Raw genomic sequence first — 18380 nt, 5'->3', positions numbered from 1 at the left:
CTCAAGTCTATTATTTCCATCTGCATAGCCACTCTGTCATAAATAAATATTTTACATTTGTGTGGGTATATTTTAGGGTTTTTTTCCTCTACTATAGTGGTCCATTTCTCTATTCCTTGCCCAAACCATAATGACTTGATTTAATTTTATGATAATTCTAGTCAGAGTAAGTACCTTGCCATCCTAAAACCTATTCTTACCTCTTGAGTGATTTATTATTTGTGTTAGCACTGACTAATCTTGGCTTTTATCTTTTTGATTTAAAACTTAAAATCTTCCTGTCAAATTTCATATGTAAACAAAACAGAATTTTACTGGTACTGCAGTATATTTGAGTGAAGTGGGTAAAACTGATGTCTTTCTTTTTCTTTCTTTCTTTTTTTTTTTGAAGATTTTATTTATTTATGAGAGAGAGAGAACACATGAGCAGGGGGAGCAGCAGATGGAGAAGTAGGCTCTGTGCTGAATAGGGAGCTCAAAATGGGCTCAACCCCAGGACCTGGGATCATGACCTGAGCTGCAAGCAGATGCTTAACTGACTGAGCCATCCAGGTACCCCAATGTCTTTCAATATGATGTGATCATTCATGAATTTACATCAAGCATTTATCATGGTTGAGTGGATAGGACTATAGCAGTTTACCTTTTCATTTATTTGTCTTCTGATTTGTTTTTCTTCTTTAAGAACCACATCTACTTGTTCAATATATGTAAATTCATTTCAGTAAGCTTATAAAATTCACATTAACTGTCAACATGTTATGTTTTTATTTACTTTTAAAAATATATTTATTACTATCTTTATGAATACTTTTTAATATGCTCATTTTAAAAATTATTCAATATTGTCATTTTTAAGCTAATTGTTCTATCAATTACCTGGAGAGGTATGTTAAGATCTCCCAAGATGGAGAATTTACCTGTGTTTTCTTGTAGTTTTGTCAACTGTTGCCTTACATATTTTGACACTGTATTACAGGTATATACAGGTTAAGAATTATCTTTCTAGTGAGCTGAATATTTCATCATCAGGTAATACATTTCAAGACCCCAAGTCGGGGTTTGAAACCACAGATAGTTCCAAGTCCTATATATTTTTCTTGTACATACACAGTTATGATAAACTTTATTTTATTAATCAAGCACAGTAAGAGATTAACAATAACTAATGACAACACAGAACAATTACAACAATATATTGTAAATAAAATTTATGTGAATGTGGTTTCTTGTTCTTAAAATATCTTATTGTACCATACTCACCCTTCCTGTGATGATGTGAGATGCTAAAATGCCTATATAATAAAAAGTGAGGTGAATGATGTAGGCATTGAGACATAGTGTTAGGCTATAACTGAGCTTCTGACACATTATCTACTTTCAGACAAACCATAGTTAACCATGACACCTGAAACCATAGGACATGAAATCAAGGATAAGTAGGGATTACTTACTGGCCATTTCTACTTCAATAGTTTTTTTTTTTTTTAAGGTTGTATTTACTTATTTGTCAGAGAGAGTATGAGCGTGTGCATGCACAAGCAGGGGGAGTGGCAGGTAGATGGAGAAGCAGGCTCCCCACTGAGCAAGGAGCTCGATGCGGGACCCAATTCCAAGACCCTTGAAACATGACCTGAGCAGAAGGCAGAAGCTTAACTGACTGAGACAACTAGGTATCCCTCAGTTTTTATATCAAAGTCTATTTTGCATGCTTTAAATATAGAAAATATATATAAAAACATAAAATGTCAAACTATATTAACATATAATATCAATATAATACCAGCACCTTTAGGTTTACATTTGTCTAATTTTTAAAAATTCTTTTATTTCCGGGCGCCTGGGTGGCTCAGTGGGTTAAGCTGCTGCCTTCGGCTCAGGTCATGATCCCAGGGTCCTGGAATCGAGTCCCGCATCAGGCTCTCTGCTCAGCAGGGAGCCTGCTTCCCTCTCTCTCTCTCTGCCTGCCTCTCTGTCTACTTGTAATCTCTGTCTGTCAAATAAACAAATAAAATCTTTAAAAAAAATTCTTTTATTTCCAACTTCTCATTAATATACTCTGAAGTCATATCATCCCATATCCTTTGGCTTCTACTGAGGCTGAAAAGTCTGCTGTCAGTCTAATTTATATTCATTATAGGTAATCTATCTTCTGAGTATTTAAACATTTTTTTAAATGTTCCACAGTTTTGCTATAATGTGGGTAAAGGTGGTTTTAAAAAATTCATCCTACTTGGGATCTGCTGGGTTTCCTAGATTTTAGAACTAGAATACCATCAGTTCTGCTAAAATCTCCATCGTTTCCCCTCCAAATAATGTCCCATTCCCTGCTCTCTCTGAGGCTCTGATTAGGTCTACCTTCAACCTGTAGAGATCTTAAACTCTTTCACCGTTTTCACCTGTCTTGGCTACATTCTTGCAATTTCTTCACATGCATCTTTCAATTCTTATTCTCTAATGCCCCTAACCCCATTTGGAGTTTACTTCAAATCCAATTATAGAACTTCATTTTTTATTTATCAGGTATTTGGTATTTTTAAAAATCTGCTTGAGGGGCTCCTGGATGACTCAGTTGGTTAAGTATCTGACTTTGGCTCAGGTCATGATCTCAGGGTCTTGGGATCAACCCCCATGTCTGGCCCCCCACTCAACGGGGAGTCTGCTTGTCCCTCCCTTTCTACTCCTGTTTGTGCTTTCTTGGGTCTCTTTCTCTCTCTCAAATAACTAAAACCTCTAAAAAATAATCTGCTTGATCTTTTTGGGGGTATGTAAACACATTACATGTAATTTTACATTCCATGCCTGATAATTCCAATAGCCACAGTCCCTCTAGCAGATCTGAGTCTACTCTGTTTTACTGCTGGCTCTTACTAATGCAGCCTTGTTGCCTTATGCATTTTGTCCATATTTTACTATAAGCTCATTATTTCTTGGAATGTTATATCAGAATTCTCTGAAGCCTTGCTAGAGGGTAGGCTCCTCTTAAAAGGATTTGTGTTTGTCTTTGGCAGAGATCTGAAGGCACTACCTGATGGCAATCGTTTTAAAATTAAATTCCTCACTTGAGGATTTTTAATCCCATGCCAGTTCACAAAATTTGTTCTAAAACCTGTTAGAAGGCCAGCTTCTCGGGGCCAGTTTTGTCCTCACAGTCTAGTACCATGGTTTCAAAGAGCTCTTTTTTATTTTATTTTGTTTTATTTAGTCTCTCAGCAGAGGGCTGGCTGATATTGGTGGTTGATCCTGGCACTGAGGAGGGGCTTCACTGCACACTTCATACCTTTTGTAGGCCCTTGCGTCTTATCTCCTGTCCTCTGTGTCCTATAGGGACACACAACTCACGTTTAACAGAGTTTGGCAGAAGTCACTGGCTCATGGACTCATTTTAAAGGATCATTTGTGTATTTCATCCTACATCTTCAGATTTTCTACTTATACAGGATCTGTGTAAGTATATAGTATCTAGTCTGCCACACTGCTAATTCAGGCTACTTTCACCTGCATGGAAAACTATGTCTGGTGAAGCATTCAAGTCACAGAAAGAAGGGCAAGAACTTGAAGGTCCCATTGCATGTGAGAGAAAAAAAGTGTCCAAGGAGTCAGCACACAGAGTCAGAACCACCTTTAAGTGTTTTTCTGTGGGAAGTACCAACAGGCTAAGATCTAGCAAAGGAGGGTGGCCTGACAAGACAGTATACCCTAGCCACCTCAGGTACCTTACCTCTAGAATCCTGTAATCAGTAAGGGCATAGGATTCCATTAAAATACAACTTCACATTCCATAATTTATCATTTAGCATTTCTCAGTTTAAAAACAAACAATAACCAGTAACAAAATTGAAGCAGTACTCCAAACCTCCCAAAAAACAAGAGTCCAGGGCCAGATGGCTTCGCAGGAGAATTCTACCAAACATTTAAAGAAATAATGCCTATTCTTCTGAAGCTGTTTCAAAAAATCGAAACAGAAAGAAAACTTCAAAACTCATTCTATGAGGCCAGCATTACCTTGATCCCAAAACCAGGCAAAGACAAATCAAAAAGGAGAATTACAGACCAATAGCCCTGATGAATATGGATGCCAAGATTCTCAACAAGATCCTAGCTAATAGGATCCCACAGTACATTAAAAGTCTTATCCATCATGACCAGGTTGGATTTAACCCTGGGATGCAAGAGTGGTTCAACATTCACAAATCAATGTGATAGAACAACACATTTATAAAAGACAAGAACCATATGATCTCTTAATTGATGCAGAAAAAGTGTTGGACAAAATACAGCATCCTCATTAAAACTCTTCAGAATGCAGGGACAGAGGGCACATTCCTCGATTTCGTTAAAACCATCTATGAAAAGCCCACAGTGAGTATCATTCTCAATGGGGAAAAGCTGAGAGCTTTTCCCATAAGATCAGGAACACAACAGGGATGCCTACCCTCGCCACTATCGTTCAACATAGTACTAGAAGTCCTAACATCAGGAATCAGACACCAAAAAGAAATAAAAGGCATTCAAATTGGCAAAGAAGTAGTCAGACTTTCTCTCTTTGCAGATGACATGATACTTTATGTGGAAAACCCAGAAGATTCCACCTCCAAATTACTAGAACTCATACAGTAATTTGGTAATGTGGCAAGATATAAAATCAACGCACAGAAATCAGTTGCTTTTCGGGGTGGCTGGGTGGTTCAGTGGGTTAAACCTCTGCCTTCAGCTCAGTTCATGGTCTCAGGGTCCTGGGATCGAGCCCCAAGTTGGGCTCTCTGCTCAGCAGGGAGCCTGCTTCCCTTTCTCTCTCTCTGACTGTCTCTCTGCCTACTTGTGATCTCTCTCTGTCAAATAAATAAATAAAATCTTAAAAAAAAAAAGAAATCAGTTGCTTTTCTATACACTAAAATTGTCACTGGAGAAAGAGAAATTAGGGAATCGATTCCATTTACAATAGCACCAAAAACCGTAAGATAGCTAGGAATAAACCTAACCAAAGAGGTAAAGATCTGTACTCTAGGAACTACAGAACACTTATGAAAGAAACTGAAGAAGACACAAAAAGATGGAAAAACATTCCATGCTCACATACTGGAAGAATAAACATTGTTTAAATGTCTATGTTGCCTAGAACAATCTATACTTTCCATGCCAACCCTATCAAAATCCCATTGGTGGAATACTATGCAGCCATCAAAACCCCCGAAATCTTGCCATTTGCAGTGACATGGATGGAACTAGAGAGTATTACGCTAAGCGAGTAAGTCAATCAGAGAAAGACAATTATCATATGATTTCTCTGATATGAATAATTTGAGAGGCAGGGCAGGGGGCTGTGGGGGAAAGGGAGGGAAAAAAGAAACATGGTGGGACCAGGGAGGGAGACAAACCATAAGAGACTCTTAACTGCAGGAAATAAACTGAGGGTTGCTGGAGGAGAGCAGGGTGGGAGGGATGGGGTAGCTGGGTGATGGACATTGGGGAGCGTATGTGCTATAGTGAGTGTTGTGAAGTGTGTAAGATTGATGATTCACAGACCTGTACCCCTGAAACAAATAATACATTATATGTTAATTTAAAAAAATCCCATTGGCATTTTTCAAAGATTTGGAACAAACAGTCCTAAAATTTGTATGGAGCCAGAAAAGACCCTGAATTGGCAAGGAAATGTTGAAAGAGAAGAACAAAGCTGGGGCATTATGTTGCCTCATTTCATGCTATATTACAAAGCTGTGATTACCAAGACAGCACAGTATTGGCACAAAAACAAACACATAGATCAATGGAACAGAATAGTGTCTCCAGAAATGGGCCCTCAACTCTACGGTCAACTAATCTTCGACAAATAAGGAAAAAATATCCAATGGAGAAAAGACAGTCTCTTCAATAAATGGTGCTGGGAAAGTTGGACAGCAATATACAGAATAATGACATTTGACCATTCTCTTACACCATACATAAAGATAAACTCTAAATGGATGAAAGACTGCAATGTGGGACAAGAATCTATTAAAATTCTAGAGGAGAACATAGGCAATAACCCTTTGACATCAGCCACAGCAACTTCTTTCAGGACATGTCTCCAAAGGTAAAGGAAACAAAAGCAAAAATGAACTTTTGGGACTTCATCAAGATAAAAATCTTCTGCACAGCAAAGGAAACAGTCAGCAAAATGAAGAGGCAACCCATGGAATGGGAGAAGATATTTGCAAATGACATGACAGATAAAGGGCTGGTATCCAAGATCTATAAAGAACTTCTCAAACTCAACACTCAAAAAACAAATAATCAAGCCAAAAAAATGGGCAGAATACAAGAACAGATACTTCTTCAAAGAAGACATACAAATGGCTAACAGACACATGAAAAAATGTTCAACATCATTAGCCATCAGTTCAAATCAAAACGACATTGAGATACCTCCTTACACCAGCGAGAATGGCAAAAATTAACAAGGCTGGAAACAACAAATGTTGAGAATGTGGAGAAAGGGGAACCCTCTTACAGAGGTGGTAGGAATGCAAGTTGGTACAACCACTTTGGAAAACAGTATGGAGGGTCCTCAAAAAGTTAAAAATAGAGCTACCTTATGACCGAGCAATTGCACAACTGGGTATTTACCCCAAAGGTACAGATGTAGTGAAAGGAAGGGGAACATCCATCCCAACATTCATAGCAGCACAGTCCACAATAGCCAAACTATGAAATGAGCCAAGATGCCCTTCAAAAAATGAATGAATAAAGAAGATATGGTTCATATATACAATGGAATATTACTCAGCCATCAGAAAGGGTGAACACCCAACTTTTGTATCAACAAAAGCTGGAGGGACTGGAGGAGATTATGCAGAGTGAAATAAGTCAAGCAGAGAAAGACAATTATCATATGGTTTCACTCATATGTGGAACAGAAGGAATAGCAGGGAGGACCATAGGGGAAGGGAGGGAAAACTGAGGGGTGGGGGAATCAGAATGGCAGACGAACTATGAGAGACTATGGACTCTGGGAAACAATCTGAGGGCTTCAGAAGGGAGTGGGGGGATAGAGTAGCCTGGTGATGGGTATTAAGGAGGGCACGTGTTGTAATGAGCACTGGGTGTTGTTCATAAGTAATGAATCATGCAGCACTTAAAAAACAACAAATAAACAAAGTCCAAACATATCCTCACAAGTACTCTTTAACACAATGCCACAGACCTTGAAAACCCTTCTGGATTTCAAAATAAACAATACAAAGTTGAAGATCAAAAAGGCTTATGAAACAGTTAATTTTGAAAAAAAAAAACCCTATAAAATAGTTCAACCTACAAAATATACCTTATAATTAAGTCTTTATAGCAGGATGCAAATACACTGGTCTGTTTGATGCAGAATCTCTGATAATGAATTTTTTTTTCTGATAATGAATTTTAAAGTGGAAATAAATGCTGGGTGCAACCACACTGAAGCATGCTCTATTATTATTTCCGGAGAGTCTGCTCATGCTATTGTTTCTGCCTAGAATGTTCTTCCTATCCAAGCTCCTACTCATCATGGTTCTACATTACATCTCTAGCAAGTCATGCCTGATATATGCCCAGATTTAGTTTTCTTGGCATCTGTTTCCAAGCTTTGTTCACCATGATTTCAAGAGTTTAACATGCTTGGGACACAGTAGGTACTAAAGAATATTAGCTCCCTCTGAACACTGTGGTTAAAGAAGAACAGTGCAGGCCAGAGAAGCAAGAAGGACAAATTCCTGGAAAAAGTAGAATTTAGGTTGGGCTAGAAGAGATAGGTAGGACTAAAGATACAGAACGCAGTGAGAAGACACTGGGGAGCAACCAGTGAGGCTGGGCAGGTGAGGTAAGACAAAACTGTGACAGAAAGTGAGCATGAGGCGGGTGGCTTGAACCTGACTGATTGAGCAGCTACCCTCAGCATACTCTCACCTGTGCTCACTGAAGACGGAGTTATCCAGAACAATCTTCTCCAACAGTTCAATCAGTTCATTAGGCAGATCAGCTGTCATGAAGGCCTTGACCGTGACTGAGACCTCTTCAGGATCCTGTGTTTCTGACAATGCTGTCTGTACCACCTGGTTTGAAGTATCATTTGAAAGAATTTGGTTAGATAAAGTCAATTCAAGACTATCTTTGACGCTAAACAGAAAGGAAGGATTACCCCATGGCAGTCTGAAATAGACACAGAGAAAACAGAAGATTTCTCAAGGCAAAAAGGGAAGGTTGTCTAAAGAAGTCAATTTCAGAGACTTCAGCCTGCTCTATTTGACAATTAGTTTCTCTCTCACATCAAAAGGGCTGCAGACTCATCTCTGCCCCAGTAACCATACTACAAATTTACTCCAAAGCCAGTAACACAGTGCACTTAAACAGGCGGCTGAAATACATGTTTGCTTTTATCTTTTTTTTTTTTTTTAGGTCACTGTTCATAACAAATATGGCCCCATTTCTCTTATGAAGACACCACTCCAGGGAAGCTCTTGCTAGCCTAGAGCATCACAGCTACTCTGGCCCAACCCACTTCCAGGGATGCAACTGAGTACACCCTGAGTTCCACAGCCTCAGACCCATGGCAAGGGGTCTGACAAAAAACTGGCCACACCACCCCTCATTCAGTTATAGGTGTCTCAACTACAAAAGAACTCACAAGTGGGGAAAAAGACATTTTTCCAAAGAGTACGCTTCCCAGATAACATCAGGCTGGAAGGCCAGCATTGTTCTCTTTGCACTTTCTTCCAGGGACCTTTGGTGACTTTAGGATCTATCAGTTTTGCCAGGTTTCATCAGGGATGGGCAATGGCAATGCATTAATGAGAAAGAACAGATTGCTCAGAGGAGGTATAACATAGATAATATAGAGCTCTGGCCATGAACTTTCATCCTATGAACAGGAGGGGCTGCAAAGGACCTGGAATCAAAATCAGCGCAGTCCACCTCACAAGTGACCACTGTATACTCAATGGCACCATGGGATACAAAAGTTCTTCTGAGGCGTTTATAACAACCCTAAAGGTTATACAAAGGTATGTGAGGAAAGGGGCTATCACAGAAGATAGTAACAAAAAGGGTGTACTTAAGGGAAAGGAGAACTGTGACAGCACACAGAATCCATCCAAAGTAGGAGGTTTATTTCCTGCCATCATGACATCTGTCCATTCTTGGAAAACCTTAGAGCACTTTAAATACACACTGGTTATTTTAAGGGCAAAAATAAATTTCCACAATCTATTTGAGTCAACAGGATGCCTAATCTAAGGTTACCTCAGGAAGCTGCTTCCTCTAAGTAAACTTTCCATGATGAGCTTCTCCTGTAGACCTAAAAGCCGCCTGCTGCCATCATGCAGTCCCTCTAATTAGAGGGGCACGGGAGGTGAATGCCCCTCAGGAGGCGGCTATGAATATTCAGTCCTAGCAGACATAATGACAGGATCAGGAGCTTCACACAGACACAGGAAGACTAAGAGGCACCTGCTGGCTTCAGCCCAGTGCAGCATTAGAGCTGCTCATCCCAGTGCCAATGCAACGAGACCTGTAAGATGTGCCAGGCAACTGGACCACACCTGGAGAAGTACCAGTTGTCTGCAAATTTGGAGAGAGATCTCTAGCGGAATCTAAATCTACTCTGGCCCAAGGCCTTTGTTGCTCAATGTCTTTGTCAAGTCCAGATCAATCTTTGGACAAATCTTAGAGATGGGTAACTCCAAAGCTGATATAATGAGGTCCAAAATAACTCAGGCTTCTAGCCATCTAAAAGTATTCCAAAGTAAAGTTTATTAAGAATAAGATAATGGCACAGACATGAGGAACAGTGGACAGCAAACAAGAAGGTGAAATTCAGAAGAGATAGGGGGAGACAAGATGGCGGGGAAGTAGGAGGAGACACCATTTCAACCTGTACCCTAAAGTCAGCTGATTACCTACCAAAGAACTCCAATCACCCATGAAATCAGCCTGAGATCAGAATTATACACGTCTGGATCTCTACAGGGGCAGAAGACGCCAGTGGGCAGGTAAAGCGGAGTGGGAACGTCGGACTGGTATCAGAAGAGATAGAGGTGAAAACCCAACAAGCCCACCTAGTGGGCTTTGCACACAAAGCAGTTGGAGGAGGGCACTTTAGCTGATCTGCTCAGGCCTGAAGGCCACTTGTTGGGCCAGGATCTTGCTCCCACCTGGATCTCAGCCCATCCCTGAACAGTGTCCCCAGAAGCCTAGGAGACAGTGGGAATGGTAAAGTATCATCTGCTGCCTAAGAGTACAGAAAGCCCAGTGAGTGGCTGAGGTCAACAACCATCCGTCAGGCAGCACATAAGAGGAATCCTGGCCTTGGCACTGTGCCCCAGCTCTAAGTAGGCACTGGATAGTCACAAGGGTGCAAGGGGTTCCTCAACAAAGGCAGGTTCAGCTGACAAAACCTTAAGATCTACTTACCTTGTGTCATTGGGGGCTGAGCTGAAAAAAAAAAAAACACTAAGGATCCAGCAAGCAAGCAGGTCATCAGATATTCCTTTTACTGGGGTAGCACATCCCAGCTTAGGAGATCAGGGCCAACTCTGTGCCTTTAACCAATAAACAACTCCAGAGAAATTCACAAGATAGTCTGGTCACATGTCTGAAGATGTTATGTTAAACATAACAATTCAACTAGTCACTCTGGCACAAGATGGTGAGTGGGCAAAAAGCAGGCATGCATACACATACTCCCATTTCCATTCCTCACCTGGTCGATCAGCTGTCTCCTGGATGGGTTGGTCTCCTCAAGGACGTGAACCCAGAGCTCTGGATCCTTCCTGCGCACCAGGTAGCGGGCCTCACTTTTGAACAAAGAATTCTCGTTGCAAACCTGAAATGAGTACACTAGTGTGTATAACAGAGCCAATCAGTGAAAACTATTTGGGGGACCCCTGAACTTATTTAGTTCAGCCAGAGCCCAAATGAGAAACAGTACTTTGACATGGGAGGAGCAGCATCCCAAAGGGGTGACAATGTACTTCTCAGGTGACAGATTACCTCAAAACACAAGTTTCGTAGTTTATAACAACTCAGAATGGGTATGGCTGTGTGGTAGCTCCTCTCCACATGAACCTAACTGTTACCTTCTAAAGTGGCACTACCCAGAATGCTCTGAAACAAAGAAAATGTTCGAGATCTGTGCTATGCTGGGCACAAGACTAAATGCTGCGTATGTGTCCAACGGCTGCTCATGTGTTCATGGCATGAGGCCAGGAGCAGGCTTGGTCTGGCCTGCCCCGAAATCTCACTGCAGCTTCTCCTTCTGACACAGCCGATTGTAACAAGCACTTTTTTTTTTTTCCTCGTCTCAATACTGCTTCATTAAAAGGGAATGTCAAGGGGCACCTGAGTGGCTCAGTGGGTTAAGCCGCTGCCTTCGGCTTAGGTCATGATCTCAGGGTCCTGGGATCGAGTCCCACATCGGGCTCTCTGCTCAGCAGGGGGCCTGCTTCCCTTCCTCTCTCTGTGATCTCTTCCCTTCCTCTCTCGTACTGTGATCTCTCTCTGTCAAATAAATAAAATCTTTAAAAAAAAAAAAAAAGGGAATGTCAATCATACATCACCCGGTAGGACAGATGGGTGCAAAGATCCCTAATCGGTCACTGAACTGAGTTTTGATAAAAAAGTAGCAAGTTCAGCCAAAAGGTGGCTTATGGTATGAAACTAACTTAAGTCCCAACTTCACAAAAACTGGTTCCCTAGAGACTGCAAGGCAAGGTGTTATGTAGACCCGGCCTGTCACATGCATGGTCAGTGTACAAAGCTAAAGTAGGATGAGAAACTGGTGCCCGGCTCTTGAGCTTTGGCTCTGTATGTTTGATACCCTAAGAGATTCTTCCCTGGCTGCTGAGTTTTTACCATATTGTCAAACATTCTGAGGCACCCAGGGCAAACAGACCAATTGCCTATAGTCAAACATCAGGTGAACCCACATGAGATTTCTGAAGTTTTAAGTCACAAGATTAAGTTTCAAACTATTTGATACGTAAGTAATAAAACATGTAGATCCAAGCCAGGGCAGCAGTAAGCAGACCGAGGGTGGATGTCCCAAGAAGGGGCCTTCAGCAACAGTGGTCGGCAACAGCTGGCATAGGGCACGTGTTAAGAAGCTGCCCTCAGGAGACACCTGGGTGGCTCAGTCGGTTAAGCTGCTGCCTTCAGCTCAAGTCATGATCCCAGGGTCCTGGGATCGAGTCCTGCATTGGGATCCTTGCTCGGCAGGGAGCCTGCTTCTCTCTCTGCCTCTGCTTGCCACTCTTGCCTGCTTGTGCATTTGCGCACTCTCTCTCTTGCTCTAACAAATAAATAAAATCTTTAAAAAAAAAAAAAAAAAGAAGCTGCCCTCAGAAAAGCAGGAAGTGTGGGTCACCTGGGGGGCTCAGTGGGTTAAAGTCTCTGCCTTCAGCTCAGGTCATAATCCCGGGGTCCTGGGATCCAGCCCCACATCTGGCTCTCTGCTCAGCGGGGAGCCTGCTTCCCCCCGTCTCTCTTTGCCTGCCTCTCTGCCTACTTGTGATCTCTGTCTGTCAAATAAATAAATAAATAATCTTAAAAAAAAAAAAAAAAGAGGAAAAAGTGCAAGCACACACAGGACATAAGTATCCAGGGTAGAGAGGCAAGAGGGGAGGCAGTCAGGCTGGTGAGGCAGGGTTGTGGTTCACAGAAAACCTCCTGAGTAAGGCCAAGTTCAATTTTGCTCTCAGGACCCAAAGTAACACTGAAGACTGGAGGCAGAAGGCTGAAAGGTCAGACTTGGGCCAGCCAGATTTACAGGTACAATATATACCAACAGGGCATAAGCAGATAGGAAACAAAGAGTCTGAATCAAGAGGAAACCAAGTTGGTGATAATGTAACCACATGATCTGCAATTGTGGGGCTCAGAAGAAGCCCTCCTCGGCCCCCACTGAGGAAGCCCTGCCCCAGGAAGCCAGAGCAATAGCTGGCAGCGTAGTGTATTTGCTGCCCACCTTGATGAGCTCAAGGTCACACTGCCCCCGCTCATAGGCAACACAGGCCAGATGTGGGTCCCGCTTCTCACAGTAGCGGCCCACCACACGGCTGTCATAGTAAGTGTTCTCTCTCAGGAAGTGCTCGGGACTATTGTTGCTGTCGATGTAGATCTTGGCAAGTGCATTGTGAGTGGCAGGCTCTTCACAGCCTTCGTGACTCCGGGACTCCAGCCAGGGAAGCAGCAGCTTTAGCCTTTGAAAGAAGGAAGAGCACCGTAAAAGTCTCAAAACTAACAACCGAAACCTCCAGGGCAGACCCTGAACTTTGAAGCTTGCTTCTAGAAACAAAAATCTCACTCCGTTAACCTCAGGTTGTTTTAGAGAACAAAACAGACTTGAGTTCCAAACTGATTTCAATTGCTAAGTTTTTCTCAAAGATCTGTACTACCAATAGCAAACAACTCACTATTAGATCTAAGATCTGTTGCATTAAAGACCAGCCACAGAGACAGGTGGTCCTGGGGCCTAGAGGCTGACTGAAAAGGGACTTTGGAGAATTAGTCATAGACCTAACAACAAACACTAGAACCCGGGGGCAAGAGAAGATACCAAGCTAGGATCCCTTACCTGTTTCTTTTTTCTACTTCAGCCACCAGCTCATCAGTAGAGAATTGTCCTCTCACCACCATGATTAAGTTTTTAATTACTTCCTCAGAACAATCCACATCAAGCAGCCCTCCAACCACAGCAGGGATCCGGCTAGGGTTGACCTAGAATGGTCAAGGTGGTGACTTCAGTGCTGCAGGCACAGGTTACTGCTACAAGTCCCCCAAGGCCTGGACAGTATGGCTGTCTGAAAGGGCTCCTGTGGTGGACAGAATGCATATTTGAAGCTCCAACCCCTAATGTGACTGTATTTGAAGATGGGCCTTGAAGGACATAATTATGGTTCCTTGAGGGCATAAGGATGGGGCCCTAATCAGAGAAAAAGCCATATAAAGGCACAGTGAGAAGGTGCCATCTGTAAGCTAAGGAGAGTGGCCTCAGAAAGAACCAACCCAAGGTGGTGGGGTCAGTGCCTTGATCTTGGACTTTCAGCCTCTAGAAAATGTCAACTGCTTAAGTCATGCAGCCTGTGGTATTCCGCTATGGCAGCCCAAGCTATGATACCACCAGTCTCAGACACATTCAGGATCAGAGGTAATCTCTCAGGTGTAAGCTATTACCACCAAGCAAGGCACAAAAGCAGCTGGGTGTCACCTGGGAGTGATGGTCCCAGTGATGCTCCCAGTAGTACCTTCTGAACGTAGATCTCAATGTACTTTTGCAGGTTGTTGCGGTACAAGTATAGGACAAGGTCATGGACAAAGTCAAACCGATCACACACGATGATGAGGGGAAGCTGGTCTGTGAGCTTGGCCTCCTGTGTATTGGGAAAGCACAGAAATAATGCAGGCAGTGAAGACCCCAAAGAGCCAGACCACAGGGACGATGAATCAACACAGAGATGGCTCTGCTTCTGTAGCAGAGTGGCTCCAAGGAGACTCAGGATGAAACTGTTCTAGATATGCTGTTGTTTAAGGCATTTGCTTTTGGGGATATAGTGTTTGCCTTGGGAAAGATAATAATACTATTTGGTTAAAGAAGAAAAGAACTCCGCTAAATCTGGCAATAACACTGCAAATTGGTCTAAAAGCAAGTATCTCCTGGGTTAAGACAAGCAGATCATTATGTATAAATCTGACCGAGACCCAGCAGCAAAGAGATAGACTACTTTCAAGAACACCTGCCAATAAGGGTTGCCTTTCCGGACATGCAACCATACTTCATGGAACATCAGCCATCAGTGCAGGGGGCTTCCCCCAACTCTGCAGTCCACCACAATAATGTCTTCCCCATCCCTCATTTGGACATACCTACACAACACTTCTCAGGTGTCCTTGCACCCTTGTAGTTCTGGGTGTGGCCACGTGACCTAGTCTCCTCTAATGGAATGAGAATCAAAATGCCACATGAGACCTGCAACTTCACCCACAAAAACCACCGGAGCTGGCTCCTCCTCTCTTTCCTTCTTCCAGTTGACCAGGAAGGCAACATTCAAGGTGGTATGCTGAAGATGGCAAAGCAGCCACAGCCTGGTCCTTGAAAGATGGTTGGAAAGGCTACCCCACTTAGCTCCACATCCACCCCTGTCTGTGCATGAGGAAGAAAGACACTTGCTTTTTCGCCCCTAGCACTGAGTAGCTTATTTGCTCCATAGACTTTCCCAGACTAATTAACAGAGGAACAGTTGGGATGTTGCTGAAACATAATGCAGAAATAAACTAACTCCCTCTACTCACACATCAGATAATTAAGAATCCAGCCTCAAGGCTTATAAAATGAGCAGTGGCCTCCTCCAAGAACTTTTGGCCACAAGGTAGAGCTCTGCACTAAGGACCCAGGGGACACTGATGGAGGAAAAAGCCAGATTTCTAACTCTGCCTGATGGTTTGCTCAAGGAAGGAGGTGATAACCTGGTCACACTTACCTTCAGGAAGTTCTTCACCCGCTCTGGGTTGTAGCAATTACTCTCCCGGCATATCCTCTCCACCTCCTTGATCTGCCCCGTCTTACAGGCAGCCTGAATATATTTCAAGTGCACATCTGGATCTTGGCTGAAGTTTACAATTGAGCCCAAGAAGTAGAAGAGGCCTACAAAGAGAGACTGTTCCATCTTATGCCCTCATACTATCTACCTGGCTTTTCCACAGTTGTACTCCACCTGCCCTTGATGGCCCAGCCCACAACAACAATGCTCCACTCTCCCAGCTCACACAGCCCACTCACAACTTACAAAATCTATGTGAAGTTCTTCTGCTTTGGCCTCTCCCTCAAGGAGCTAGTCAGATTTCCATGAAACTTGGGAGGTACACCTGAGATGTTCTGATGTGAAATACCTCATGTGTGTGTATGTGGAATCCTTCTGGGGACCCAGGCACATCCTACGGTCATCTTCAAGAATAATTCAAACTGAGGTAGCCTAAGAGGGCTGTGTGGCTGCTACTCTAAAAAGACAAACCAGGGGATGCCTGGGTGGCTCAGTTGGTTAAGCAGCTGCCTTCGGCTCAGGTCATGATCCCAGCGTCCTGGGATAGAGTCCCACATCGGGCTCCTTGCTCTGCAGGGAGCCTGCTTCTCCCTCTGACTCTGCCTTCCACTCTATCTGCCTGTGCTCGCTCTCGCTCTCTCTCTGACAAATAAATAAATAAAATCTTTAAAAAAAAAAAAAGACAAACCAGGAAGAGGAAAGCAGAGGCTTTCACTGGGAGCCTCCAGAGTCTGTTCTGTGACACTGAGCTGTTGGCACACATGGAGCCACTGTGGACGGGGGTGCAAGGTGAGTCACAGAGCACTGTTACTCCTCAGAGGCTGACTACCTCCTGACTCTCATAGGAGCCAGCCAGGAGGTACTGGTGACAAGACCAGGACAGGATACTCAGAGAAAACCACCTTCCCTGAGGAGGTCTTCGGCTGTAACCTGGAGGAAGGAACCAGAACCCTGAAGGCAGACAGCTTCCACCAACCCTACTCTACTGCCATCTCCCCACCCATGTAACCTAATTGCTGCTGCAGCCTTTCCTGCAATGGCGTCTTTTGACAAGAGGGGCAGCTCCCTAAAGGGAGGTCTTGCCTTCACTCCTCCAACATTCCAACATTCTAGGCCAAGAACAGTGGCTTAACACCTTGCTGGACAAATGCTCAGTTTCTATCCCTGCCTCAGCCTGTCCCCAGCAGACACTCACCTGGGAAAGCCATCCCCCAACCAGCACATTCTCGGTGTGATGCCCACAACAGGGCAGAGGAAGCCAACCATAGTCAAGCCTGCCAGCCCAAAAACTACACAGGGCTGAGTCTCCATGGGGCTCTTACTCAGAGGAAGCCAAAGGGGCCGCCCCCTCAGAGCCATGTACTCCAGCACTACTGGCCAAAGTTTTTTGGTGAACATTCAGCAGAAAAAAGGAGTGTGTGACACAAAGATGCTCAGTTCCATAGAGGCTCCAGGGACACAAGGGGGATTCTAAGCATCCCCACCCCAACACCAACCAATTTCTTCATTTGCAAATGCCAAAAAAGCGACCTACACTGGGTAACACACACCAGACAGCAGAAATCTTCTGCCACTGACCAACACATTGGCCTGGCCTGAAGGAAGACTCAGGTTGGGCAGGCAGACACGAACACCTGACGAGGAGATGCAGGTGACTACAGGCTGTGGAATTTACCTTCGTAACTCCTGAAGGATTCAAAGAGCTCCACCAGGGACTGTGTGCCCAGCTGCTCGTGGTACTTGGAGGCCACCTGCACACACAGCTGAAGGTTCTGTCTGATGCTGGCAGACAGCAGAGCATGAAGACACGCCAAAGAATCCTCCACTGACAAGGAGCCAAAGAAGCTGACGAGCCACTGGGAAGCAAGGAAGAGTTTGTCCACAGCTAAGTACCATCCTCGATGTTGCCAACACTGGCAACATCACTGGATCAGTTTTTCCCACTGAGTGTGAAAAATATAAAGAATCTTCACTTAAAAGGATTGAAAAGCAACTATCCCTTGTGGCAAAAAGTGGAAGCCAGGAGTTAACTTCAGATGAGACACTAACCTCAACTATTCATCAAGCTGTCCAGAACCTGCAACGCCCCACAAATGATACAAAAACCTATTATATAAATGGAATGCAATACCAATTAGCTTCTGCTAATATTTTTACACAACCCTGCTAGAGCTGTCAATGTTAATAGGTTCTCTCTTTTGGGTTAAGTCAGAGATAGACTATGGGAAGAAAGAGGTAATGAGAACCGAGTTGCGTGGATGAGCAAGGGGAATTTGTGTGTTGGCTGAATGAGAATTGTATATAGCAGTGACAAGGCTCACGCACAAGGAAGACACATGCCACACTCCCACAACCACAGACATAGGGAAATTTTGGGAGCATGTGACCCTAATGACATGTGGGTGTCATCCACAACAGAAGTGCCCCAACGGCGCACCAATACCTCGGGATTGAGGAGGTGAGTGTGGACCACAGCCCTCTTGATGTCGTAGAGGTCTGTGTAGTGCTCCAGTGCACGCTGCAGGAGGCCCGCCTTCTCACAGAGCTGGGCAATGTGGGACCGATCATAATGAGTAAACATCTGATTTCCAAGAATGGCATCTGCAACCTATGAAATGGAGAGGTCAGGAAGAAAGCCTGAATTGTGGCAATAATTTTTTAACAGTAGCTGCTCAAACCATGTCTCCCAGGGCACGGCTCCAGAAAGTAATCATAGGAGAGAGAGGCTATACCAGGTCCAGGCTCTTCCCCACCTCCAAGCAGAGCCCTAGACAACCTTGCAAGTGACCTGAGGCTCTTTGAACTAGGCGCTGATCTCCTAGGGTGCAGGGCCAG

The 18380-nt window shown here is 43.7% G+C and overlaps 1 protein-coding gene across 2 annotated transcripts in view; it reads right to left on the bottom strand.

The window, feature by feature from the left end:
- The window catches only part of CLTCL1 (clathrin heavy chain like 1), a 95273-nt gene that overhangs the window by 25786 nt on the left and 51107 nt on the right, over window positions 1-18380 (bottom strand). For both annotated transcript variants that reach the window (XM_059139890.1, XM_059139891.1), the window contains exons 12-19: window positions 17989-18153; window positions 17221-17401; window positions 15486-15649; window positions 14253-14378; window positions 13583-13725; window positions 12974-13208; window positions 10712-10834; window positions 7921-8066 (exon numbers count right to left, since the gene is read on the bottom strand). In XM_059139890.1, coding sequence (XP_058995873.1) covers window positions 7921-8066; window positions 10712-10834; window positions 12974-13208; window positions 13583-13725; window positions 14253-14378; window positions 15486-15649; window positions 17221-17401; window positions 17989-18153 — 1283 coding nt within the window. The remainder of the gene's footprint in view (window positions 1-7920; window positions 8067-10711; window positions 10835-12973; window positions 13209-13582; window positions 13726-14252; window positions 14379-15485; window positions 15650-17220; window positions 17402-17988; window positions 18154-18380) is intronic.

Source organism: Mustela lutreola, chromosome 11 (assembly GCF_030435805.1).
Source record: "Mustela lutreola isolate mMusLut2 chromosome 11, mMusLut2.pri, whole genome shotgun sequence".
Lineage (NCBI taxonomy): Eukaryota > Metazoa > Chordata > Mammalia > Carnivora > Mustelidae > Mustela > Mustela lutreola.
Note: the sequence above shows the minus strand (reverse complement) of the source record. Positions and strands in the feature narration are given on the sequence as shown.